The sequence below is a fragment of the Camarhynchus parvulus genome, chromosome 13 (genome assembly GCF_901933205.1).
Source record: "Camarhynchus parvulus chromosome 13, STF_HiC, whole genome shotgun sequence".
NCBI classification, from domain to species: domain Eukaryota; kingdom Metazoa; phylum Chordata; class Aves; order Passeriformes; family Thraupidae; genus Camarhynchus; species Camarhynchus parvulus.
Genome location: NC_044583.1, coordinates 15208076 through 15219479, shown reverse-complemented (window position 1 = coordinate 15219479; position 11404 = coordinate 15208076). Strand labels below are relative to the sequence as shown.

General features: G+C 46.1%; 2 protein-coding genes across 3 annotated transcripts in view; one reads left to right on the top strand and one right to left on the bottom strand.

The window, feature by feature from the left end:
- Positions 1-1531: 1531 nt before the first annotated feature.
- Positions 1532-7138, bottom strand: DRD1 (dopamine receptor D1). Of its 2 annotated transcripts, none has more exons than XM_030957253.1 (2): positions 7039-7138; positions 1532-4685 (listed from the first exon to the last, which is right to left on the bottom strand). In XM_030957253.1, exon 2 carries the CDS (start codon positions 4675-4677, stop codon positions 3316-3318), a length of 1362 nt encoding a protein of 453 aa, XP_030813113.1. In that variant the 5' UTR covers positions 4678-4685; positions 7039-7138; the 3' UTR covers positions 1532-3315. The 2 variants fall into 2 exon arrangements, with proteins under 2 accessions (XP_030813113.1, XP_030813112.1); XM_030957252.1 differs by lacking the exon at positions 7039-7138 and adding an exon at positions 5412-5547.
- Positions 6104-11404, top strand: part of SFXN1 (sideroflexin 1) — a 32935-nt gene continuing 27634 nt past the window's right edge. Inside the window, exon 1 of the mRNA XM_030957256.1 lies at positions 6104-6476. The gene's annotated coding sequence lies outside the window, so the exon portion shown is untranslated. The remainder of the gene's footprint in view (positions 6477-11404) is intronic.

The following is an 11404-nucleotide window of genomic DNA, read 5'->3' as shown; positions in this document are numbered from 1 at the left end:
GAGGCATTTCTGGAGCAGGATGTGGGATGGGGACTCTTGGCTGTGTGGGGGAAGGATTTTAATTTGGGTTTTCTTCCAAACAAAGGGTAATTGGGGCAAATAAAGCCAAAAAAGGCAACAGAAAGGCTCTAGGGTAGTAGAGGTAAGTAGGGTAGTAATGGGAGGGAAGGAGGAGAATACAGGTAGAGGCACTTGCTGGCAAGGCTGGAAAACAAAGGGGAAATGGGGCGTGTTGGTAAATGAGGATCAAGGCCAATTCATGTCATTTTGAAATGTATTGAAGGAAAGGGAGTCAGAATCAAAAATTAGTTAAATCAAATGAGAGATAAAACAATAAAATAAAGTCATCCAAGTGTCTCCCCAGTCTCTCACACCTAGGGGACACTCCTAGCAGCAGCAGCAGCACTTCACCAAACTTCACAGAGCCCCCTGAAACTCAGATCCTTCTGCAAGCAGGGAGGTTCTGTGACAGCTCCTGGTCAAGCAGAACAAACACTAATTACAGAATACAAATCATCCCCTATGAACTCCTGCAAAAACAGCGCCTTGCTTTACACGATCTCCTTAAATCAGATTTTGTATTTTGCTTTTATATCAGAGTGCCGGGAGTTTTGAGAATAAGAGTAAGAGTATAAGTAAGAGTATAAGTAAGAGTATAAGTAATAAGTAAGTTTTGAGAATAAGAAACCACAGAACCTCCTCTTTGGCCTGTGTATTTTTTAAGAAATGAAGTAATTCCTCAAAAGTATCCCCAAAAAAATCAGGCATTAGGAAATTTTCGCCAAGGAGCCCAGACAGGCTGGGGGCAGCCAGGACGCCCTGTTTGCCTCAGACCTGCTGCTTCCCTGACCCCCAGGAGCAGCCAGGGAGGGGGACCTGGGCATTCCCACAGCTCCTGCACCAGCTCCAGTCCCAGGGGCTGCACTGGTCGTGCTGGTGTTGCTCGAGGCAGAAGGGACCATGCGGATTTGTTTCTTCATTCCAAAATGAATCTGCCGACAGAGGCAAGAGCAAAGGGCTGCCAGGAGCAGAGGGATCCTCAGCTGCACCCATCATCACCTCACTGCTGAAATGGCTCCTTTTGCTCCAAAAAACAGACAGCAGTGGGGCTGTAGCAGGATTTGAGAAGTACTCCACAGCTTGGGAGGGAAAAAAAGAAAAAAGAAAAGGAAGAACAATAATAAAAACATACTATAAACCAAATTTACTATGCGGTTACTCCAAGGCAAAACTAATCTTTTAAATAAAAGTCACCAGTAGGTCAAGCGTTACACATTTAAAGCAGAGAGTAGCTGTTTCCACATTGCTTTTACTGCTTTCAAATCCTAGTTCAGAGCAAGGGCTCACTGGTCTCTAGTAAGGAGGTTTTCCTCTGCTTTTAACAGAAATTCCCATCTGCCTCATGGGTGTGATCCCAAATAAGGGCAAATGGTAAAATAAAGGAATCATCCTTCCCTTTAACACGATCAATACAACTGCCAAAAACCAGCAGGTATTTAATAAATGCAATGTAGATTGCTTTATTTGACCTTCTGTTCACAAAATAATTTTATTATATGTATGAAAGCAGCATACAGGCAATAAAATTATGAAAACATTCACAATACATAAATACACAGACCTGATGCAGGATGTATATAGTTTGTTAGACTTTAATTTTTTGTTTTCCTCTCAGTTCTCTTTTCCTGACAACACATTTGTTGTGATATATGTTACGAAAAAGTTGTTCCAAAGGGTATTTTCTCCCATTTAGAAAAGAAATGGATTCCTTTGAATGCTGCTGAATATTAACACCCAATGTTCCTGTTGCTAATGCTCACTGATTGCTTTTGGCATTACAGAGGGAAAGCAGCAGGGAAGGACAGTGGCAAAGTAGCAGGATTTTTTAATTAAACATTGGCAACTTTTTTGGAGTTCACAGGAGGATTTCGAGACGGAGGCTGCAGTTCCAGCCGTGTTTAGAAATGTTTTAATTCCAAATGGTAGTGAGGCCACAATTCCTTATAGATTGGAGTATTGACATGGCAGTCACTAAACTGTGACGTCCTCCCAGGTCCCAGGGTAAAGCACCAGGGACCTCAGGTTTTAACTCTGACTGTGACAGAGGAGCAGACAGACAGCAGGGTCCAGGTGGTCCTGCAGGATAACCAGATTTTGGCATCCTTCCTGCCATTGTAACCCAGTGTGTTTGTTCAGAAAAGATATCCAAGACTTGAAATAAGAAAAGTCTGAGAAAGCTGTTTATCTTACATAAATACAAAACACTATATACTAAGAATTGTTATCTAAGAAGCTTTCCTTCCCAAATTGGATTCTTCTTAAGGTTGTAGTCATATTTAAGGTATTTACAGATCCACAAACTTGACATTCTAGCAAAGTCTCTGAAACATGAAACTTTTTAAAAATAAATAGCAGCAATTTCTTTTATTTCTATAAGGGAAGAGAATTTGCAACTCAGTCAACTCTGGCCCTATCTTTTGAAAGAAATCCCACTTAAAAATAAAAAAAGCCCACAAGCAAACCAACTCCACACAGCATCAGTTCTGTTGATTCCTTCATTTCTTGCTGAGCTCCTTAACATTCCTCAATTCCCCTCACCAGCTCTCCAGACTATCAGAGCTTGTAATAAAGTGCTGACTGGTTGACTGGTCAAAATGCAGTTATGACACTCCAAAAATATCCCATTATTTAAACATCTTAAATAACATAAATAAAGCTAGATCTGTTATAACATATGAAAAATATCAATTTAAAACAATAAATAAATAAAACCAGTATCAACATATTACCTCCCAAAGCTTTAAAAATAACCATTCTCATTATAAGGCTCAATTATTTGTCAGAAATAATTTTAAGAAGGCATCTACCTACCTTTACAATCCCTCAGTCATTAATTAGGACCTGTTAACACCCACTATCACAAGACAAAGCAATCTTTTAACTTCTAGTAAACATTAAATACTCAACATTTATCTTTTGCCTCACTTTTACCTAGAAATTGGTTTCTCTGTACAGAGAAGAAGCAACACTTTCTTTGTAACTGCACTGTATCTAAATTTGTAGATTTTCCTCAGGGTGAACAGTACAGTTTAGCATCCTTTTTTATAACCAATTTCCAGTATCTTTTTCTGTTTGTTGTTGGAAATGTTAAATTTGCTCTGAATGCCAGGAAAATTAATTCTAGCCTTGGTGTAAATGTGCATTTTTCTCCCTTAGAGCTTAGGTTCTTACCAAAAAATCTCGTACATCTTTTTTTTCCCAAAAAAAGATTACTACAATATACACCATTAGGTCTTGCTGAGTAAACCTTACTGTTCAGGTTTTATGCTGCCCATTCTGTGTAATGGGATTGATCTTTTCCAAAGAAACATCAGCTTCATAATCCAAGATACCCGACAGTGCTGGAGACATTTTCTCCAAGGTCTTTGACAGTTCACCCTCCTCATCTTCCTTTTTAAGAGGTTCTTCTTCCGGGCAGATAATGGAATGTGGAATCAGATAAACCAGATTAGACTCTTTGGGGCTGGACCCTTTGGGCTCGTGTTGGCTGGAAAAGACCACGGCCCCGTTGTTGTTGATGCTGACAGTCTCGATGGCATTGCCAGCCAGGGGGCAGAGCCTGTAGCAGCCCAGCAAGGTGGAGAATGCCTTGCGGAAATCAGCGTTGAAGGCATAAATGATGGGGTTGAGGGAAGAATTGGCCCATCCAAACCATATAAAAACATCAAAGGTGGTGGAATTAATGCAGAAAGCCTCTGCTCCCTTGGAGGGCTCGGTGGGCTCGCAGAAGGGAATCATGCAGTTCAACACAAAAAATGGCAACCAGCAGCACACAAACACCCCCATGATCACAGAGAGGGTCTTTAACACCTTTGTTTCCCTCTTGAAGGACATTTTGAAGTTGCTCTCTGGCTGCTGGCAGTCCATGCTGCTCCTGTTGCCACCTGGGTTATGGCAGTTCTTGGCATGCACTGCTGCTCTCTCCAGAGCCGAGATGCGCCGGATTTGCTTCTGAGCAATCCGGTATATCCTGGTGTAGGTGACTATCATGATGGCCACGGGGATGTAGAAGCTAATTAGAGAAGAGGAGATGGCATACATCCTGTTTAGGCTAGAATCACAGTTGTCCATGCTTACACCTTCTAAGCTGGCATTGAAGTCCAAAAAGCTCGTGGTTGTAGCCTTGTGCCAGTTCAGCTGCACTGGGATGAAGGAGATCAGCACGGACAATGTCCATGCCACGCTGATCATGATGAAGGCTGCCTTGGGGGTCATTTTCCTCTCGTACCTAAACGGGCTGGAGATGGCCCAGTATCTGTCCACACTAATGACACAGAGGTTTAAGATGGAGGCTGTTGAGCACATAATATCAAAGGCCACCCAGATGTTGCAAAATGAACCAAAAGGCCAGAAACCGGCGATCTCGGCCACAGCTTTCCAAGGCATGACCAAAACTGCCACTAAGAGATCTGACACGGCCAAGGAGATGACAAAGAAGTTGGTGACCTTGGACCTGAGGTGGCGAAAGCGAATGACAGCTGCGCAGACCAGCGTGTTCCCCAGCAGCGTGGAGAGGATCAGGAGCGAGAGGAAGCAGCCCGTAAGGATCCGAAAGGAAGAGGAGTCCCTTTCCACCAGCAACCCTTCCCCGTCCATAGTGGTGTCGTTCCAAGTCATAGTTTCTCCTGAGGGAAAATCATATCATGATTTTCATGATGACATCAACTCCTCTCCTTGCAGAGATCAGAGAGATCAGACGGCCATTAATTACTCATCACCAAACAGAGCAAAGGTCTTTTCCTACAGTCCCTTCGCCCCCAGACAGACCTCACCCTCTTTGAATCATCCTGAACAACATCCTGAAAGCTCTGTGGGCAGGAACTGAAAATGCACAAACACAGTCCACCCTACAAACAGAGGGTTTTTAGCAATCCCTTCAGAAACACACTGCACCACCCCGGCATGGAGCAGCCTAACTCAGACAGCTCACCTGTAAACGTTCTGCTGCCGTCCTCTGCAAACACACCCCACACACAGCAAAGCAATCACTTTTCCATGCTTGCATCTATTCCCACTTAAATAGACTATTGATCGAGTGTTTCCAGTGTCCACTGCACCAGCCCTTCATATTTACTGAAGCGTATCAGACAAGATGCCTTTTCTCTGGTTCCCTAAATGTCTCACTGATTAAACACTCCATCCTTCCTCCTCGCTACACTCCTGTTACAAAAGGCACCAGTTCTCACTCTGTTTCTTGGCAGTATCAGAAAGCAAACCTTCACTTTGTTTCAAACTGTTTTACATTTCCAAGACAAAATAAATAAACATACAGTAGGTGTGTTTTAAAGGTTTTCAGTAAGAAGTAGCTCAGGTTATTTCGTTTGATTTAAACAAGAAATGCTGGCTCCTACCTTTCACCTCTGATTCCCTGTTTGCTCTGGGACGCAGGGCCGTGTCTCCTCCTCTTTTAGTTTTGGAATTGCATAGCAAATCTTATATACAAAACCAACACAGGAACACTGCATTGCATCGTGTATGTGGGGTTTTTTTTCCCTGAAAGTGCAAATTGGCAGGGGAGCAGTAAGAGTTGGACCACCAGGAGTTATTTTTCAGGGGAGCAGCAGGTCTGTGCCGTCGGACCGTGTGTGACGGACCCTGCTGGTGTGTGCCCAGCTCCCTCCATCCCACGGCCCCTGCTGATCACTCTGCAAACTTTGTTGGCCGGATCAGTCCCAGTCGCACTTTGTACATCCCGTTGAGGCGGCACATCAGGGCAAATCATCCCAGGCAAAAGGCACGGTATTCCCAACGCTGGCAAGAACCGATTACCAGTTTTTCCCTTGGTCGTTTGCCGGATGAAGAAAGAGGCGAGAGGAGGAGGAGAAGGACCCGAGTGACCTTCCCTCGGCCACCACGCCGGCGGTGCCCGCAGTGGGTTCCTCTCCCAGCAGGAACAAGTCGCTTTAACACTCCGCTGCCAAGTTATAGCTCTCCATAACTACTCCGGAATAATCCCACCTCCCGCTCAGCGGGGCCGCGCTCCAGGGATCGGGTCCAGCTCTCACCATGCTTTTTCCCTCTCGGAAAGGCGCAGGCGGAGGCAGCTCCTCACACTCTCCCGCTGCCCGCCCCGGGCCGCGCATCTCCCGGCTGCTTCCTTCTGCCCGGGGCAGGGCTCGGCAGCATCGCCCCTCCAGGAACGCTCTGTCTGCCTGGCGACTCCTTCCTAAAGGATTAACACAAGGGAATGACAGGCACGGAGGCACGCAGCGGGCAAAAAGCCACCCCCCTTCGCCTCCTCTAACATCTTCGGTCGGGCGCCGCTTCTTCTGGGCAGCTTTTCCTGCCTTCCTGGGGAACAACGTCCCGGGCAGCCGGGGCCAGAGGCAGAGCGGGGCTCCGGGAGCGGCTCCCGTGGAGTTTAGCGCAGCCGGGATTACTCTGCCCGAGCCGCGCTCGGTGCGCTGCTGCGGACCGTGAGTACCGGCCCCGCGCCTCCGCGACGGGCGATGCTCGGGAGGGGCCGCGGGGCGAGGCAGCGCCACCGGGGCAGCGGAGAGAGCCCGGAGCACGCTCGGGAGCCGCTGCCGGCACGGCGGGGCAGCGGCCGGGGCTGGGGGCTCGGCCGGGGCAGCGCTCCGTGCGCCGCCCCCCCGCCTGGCGCAGCCCCCGGCTCCCGGCGCAGCCGCGGCCGCCGGGCTCCCTCTCCTGGGCGGCCGCGGGTGGGCACGGAGCGGGGACAGCGTCCCACGCCGCTGCCAGCCCGGCCCCGAGGCTGACACCGCGGCCGGCATCGGCATCCTGCGGGCAGGGAGCGGGGAAAAGCCGCGGGCAGCTCCGCGTCCCGAGTGCATCGTGCGGGACACAAACACTGCCCCGAGCGGGGCAGCCCCGAGGGCAGGGAAAGCCCGTCCGAGCAGACCCAAAACTTCCAAAACCTCTTGGCAAAGTCCCCCGCCCCGCTCGGTAGTGAGCACCAAAACCGGAGTGGTTATTACTCAAATCATTCTGTTTACAAAAGGGTCTTTCTTTGCTTACCTTAGCTGCAACAGGCAGGGGAAGATGAGCATGCTGGTTTGCAGCCTTTGCACAGGAATCTTACCCCCCAAAAAATCAGGAGATAAATATAAAACACATCACAGGGAGGTTTAAAAACGTACTAGAAGAACAAATACTCTTAATAAGTTGTCAACATAAATTCTGTGGAGTCCAGCTCTTGTGAAGTTGCTTTTGAGCCATCTATTTCTCATAATGTCACTTAAAACAAACACACTGCTAAGCTAACATTGACTAGTTAACTGAAACACTTGTTTTCCTTTCCCCTTCTCTTTCTTTTTTTATAAATTTTTACTGCTTCTCACCAAGTTCTCATCCCGCCCTCCCCCTGCTTATTATCCTGTCCTTTAATCATCATTCATCCCCAGAGGAGGGTGAAAATAGACAAGAAAATGAATCCTGTGCTGTTTGGTAATCGAGATCTCCAATGAAACTCACTGCGAGTTTTCTTTTTCTATTTTCAAGATCCTTCTTCTATTGTCTCCTGTTCTTAAAGCTCCACACAAGTGAGGTTTAGTGCATGATAAGTATTTGCTGCAAAGGCAGCACGTTCCTGCTTTTCCATAGAAACCCTGGGCTGAAGGAAACATTGCCTGCAGAAGAAGCCACTGAGCACACTTGATTTTATTTGCAATAACTTCCAGAGGCTCTTCTAAATTGACTTTCAACCACAGCCATCCTGGATTATTCCAGGAGAAATCACAACTTGCAATCGCCCAAAAAGCAAAATTTTTGAGGCATATTGGAGAGAAATACTGAGGTACACATTGCAGAGGAGAGAAAAGTCTGTTCTCAAGCATCTGCTTATCAGCTCATCCAGTGAACTCTTCTTTTCAGTTCGTTTTTACCACGGAGTGGCCTTTCCTGGGGGGGAGGCTGGGCTCAGCTTTGGAAGAACCCAATGCTGCTGATATGAGTGAGGGTTTCACTTAAATCTGACATTTAAAAAATGCTTTTGGATCACTACTCACAGCAGCTTGTAAGGCTCTCACAGGCCTTATTTTCTTGGCAATTCAAGCATCAGTTCAGAAGCCAGAGCCTCTCTTCTGTCTCTCCCCTAAGTTTGTGTGCCCAGTCCAGGGTTGAATGTGAGGTCTGGCTCAGCCCTGACTGCAAAGCCCCTTCAGCAGTTTCAAACACCAGCATTCATCCAGGGCACCCTGCTGAACTCATTTGTCACTTCTGCTAATTTATGGGCTTTTAAAACTTTCATGACTTGACAGTCATGCCCAGGTGAGGAGCAAAAGCAAAATCCACTAACCCCTATTATTATTTAGGTAAATGTAATGCTGGGATTAGGCAGCAGTTTTCCACAGCTCTGGGAGCCAGTTACACAAGTGTTGGGTCACTTTTCCTTTTCTGCTCTCTGACCAAGCTGTCCCCAGCCAGTGTGAGCAGAATCAGCTCTGGTCCAGCTCTGGCCTTGCCTGAAACTGTCAGCAACAGGATGATGGTGCAGGTGTTTCCTGGAGATTCATAAAAAAGCACAGAGCTTGTTAAATTCTCCCTGGGTACCCACATAAAACAGCTGCTTAACTTTATTTAAGGTTTTTCAATCACTACTGACTGCTGCTGGAATCAAAGCAATGGGCAGCAAAGGAGAGATTTGTGTTTCTATTCCCACCTGCTCCTGCCAGGAGATACTGGTTGGACAAGGCCCTACTTGGTCCTTATGAAGATTTAAAAATTTAAATACTGAGTAGCACTTTGATCCAAATGATTAATTCAAACAAAAATTGGCTACTGGAAGACCAAGTCCAAGCTGAACAAATCCCAGATCTTGCATTCAGAGATGGACATTCTTTAATCTAAACAGTACCCACACTAGACCTGGAGAAAGGTTAGCTGAATTTACAAAATATATTGTAGTATGTGGATAAAAATTGTACTCACATCACCCTCAGGAGGACTTTTCATGCCTGCAAGAATGGAATTTACTAAACAAGAAATCAGCTGAGGCATATTCTCAAAAATAATGTCTAAAAGAGCTGTCAGATTTGTAAATAACTGGTTATACTAATAAGCTGAGATAAATTTAGCCTCAATGTAACCTTCTTGGAAAAGTCAAGGGTTCCTGGAAACCAAACAGCTCTGAAGTCTTTTAAAGATCAGTGAAGCACATTGTTTAAATTGATATTATCATGTGCATTCCATGAGGAAAACCACAGTAGTGACTACAAAAATCACAGAGCAAAAAACACTGCTAACATCTCCAAGGATCTCAAGCTCACTCTTGAATGACAAAGATCCATGAGGAGGGAGAAAGGATCAGTGACAGAAATTATTTCTAGTCCCCAAAGGCAGACAACAAGAGGCCTAAATATTCAGTATTTGAGTGTGGGCACTGGTTTTTTGACTGTAGATTATAGTCACTGCAGATGGCCCTCAGTGCCTGATTCAGCAGGGCTGATCTCAAAAAGCACATCGGTGCTCAGAAAGCACAACAGCACATGTTGACTTGTGAACTATTTTTCCAGTGGCAGCCACAGAGCATCCCTTGGCATCAGGTCACTGGTGAAGTATGTGAGGAAATTTGAACACTGGCAGGGAAGAGGAAAATTTAAAAAAGCCCAGAGAGAAGCACCATGTATGAAATTCTGAATTTAAATTACTCATTTGAGGGAGCTCATTCAGGCTGGACACAGAGGGTAGTGCAGGAGGGTATAAAAAGGCAAGGATTTGCTTTTATTTGCTGCTCCCCAGGATCTGGAGCTCATGCACTGATGCAGGGTGCTCAGGGGGCAGGACCAGGCACTGCTGCTCCCCTGGCATCTCCCCTCTCAGGCACTGATGCATCAGCAGAGCCTCACTCCCTGCCAGGACAGCCCAACTGCAGCCCTGGGCCACAGCAGATGGAACCTGCAGAAAGGATTTCTGCTCTGCAGGAGATCAGGCAGCCTCTCAAAAGGCAGTCTCGTGTCACCCACAGGCTTTAGAAGTGCTGAAAACCATCCTCTGTTCGTTCCATCCTCTCCTCCCAGCCCCCTCCTGCTCAGAGCCTGTTCAAGCTCTGCTCCCCTTTCCCTCCCTCCCCAGTGATCCCTCTCTGCATCTCCCTGGAGCTCCCCCCAGATTTTACAAGAAAATGGCTTTTTTGGAGAGATGAGGAAGACAGGAAAGAAAGAGAAGTACCAAACCTGCTGCCAGGGGTCCAAGCAGAAGCTGTCACCTGCACAGTCCCCAGCCCCAGGAGCTGTGGGTAATTTAAACTCAGTGTGATACTGCCAATAACTGTGTTATTCAATCTGCAGAGCTCATGCAGTGACTTTTCATGGGGTTTTTCCAGTTCCACCCACTCACTCCCACAGGATCAGAGAAAGAAAATTTTCCCACAAGGAATACTTGGAGTGACCATCCTCTTGCAGCTCAACCTGCTCTGCCAATCCAAAGGCCATTTACTGGATCTTAAATCACCCTGGAAATCACTCAAGCAGGGAAACCTAAAATTTCCCCCCCTTTCTTTCTGGGATTTCCATCTGCCAGAGATACGGGGCAGGAGAGGGATTGCTGCCCTGCCAACACTTCCCTCCAGAGTGGGTACAGAGCCAAACTGCAGAGGATGATGAGAATAAATTATAGCTGAGAGGAAAGCTCTAAGGAAAGGAAAATGCATCCTCCAACTGCCTCATCCCTGCGGCACAGAACAGTGCCAGGAAATCCACAGCAAACTAACAAGATTCTTTCTTTAAAACCTAATCTACACCAACAAATGTGAAATACCTCAAATTTTCTGATAATTTCACTGACAAGTGTAGAGACTGAATGTAGTCCTGTAATTTTATATTCTAGTCCATGTATATAAAAGCCTTAGCTGATTGCTAAGGGCCTACTATGTGAAATGGCTCATGAAGTAGTAAGTCAGCACAAAATACAGAGTGGGCCATTGCCTCCCAATTTAGGCTTTATTTGCATATGCATATTTTTACTACTATACAGCTTTAATTCTTTCACTCCACACTGGACATTTTAGGCCCTCAGAAAAAAAAACCTGAATATGTGAATCAAAAGAAAAGTCACAGAGAAATGACAGCACTTTTCATGTTAAAGATGGCTTTGACATATTAATTAGCATCTCAGAGATGAAATAAAGCCAGCGATACCGAATGATTCATTAGAATGAAATTAATCTGAGGAATAATTAACTCTGAGGGGATGGAGAAGAATACAAATAGATATATTAGCAGCAAAACTCTTCACCAATGAGTGTGACAGTGATTGCTAGCAGCAGTGGATGAGACTGCAGATAATACCATTTTCTCAGCAGATGGCTTGGTAGGTGGCACTCTCCCTCCTAAGCTGCTCTTACAGATTTACTCCTGAGCTGTGTGCCAGCATCAAATAGATCCTT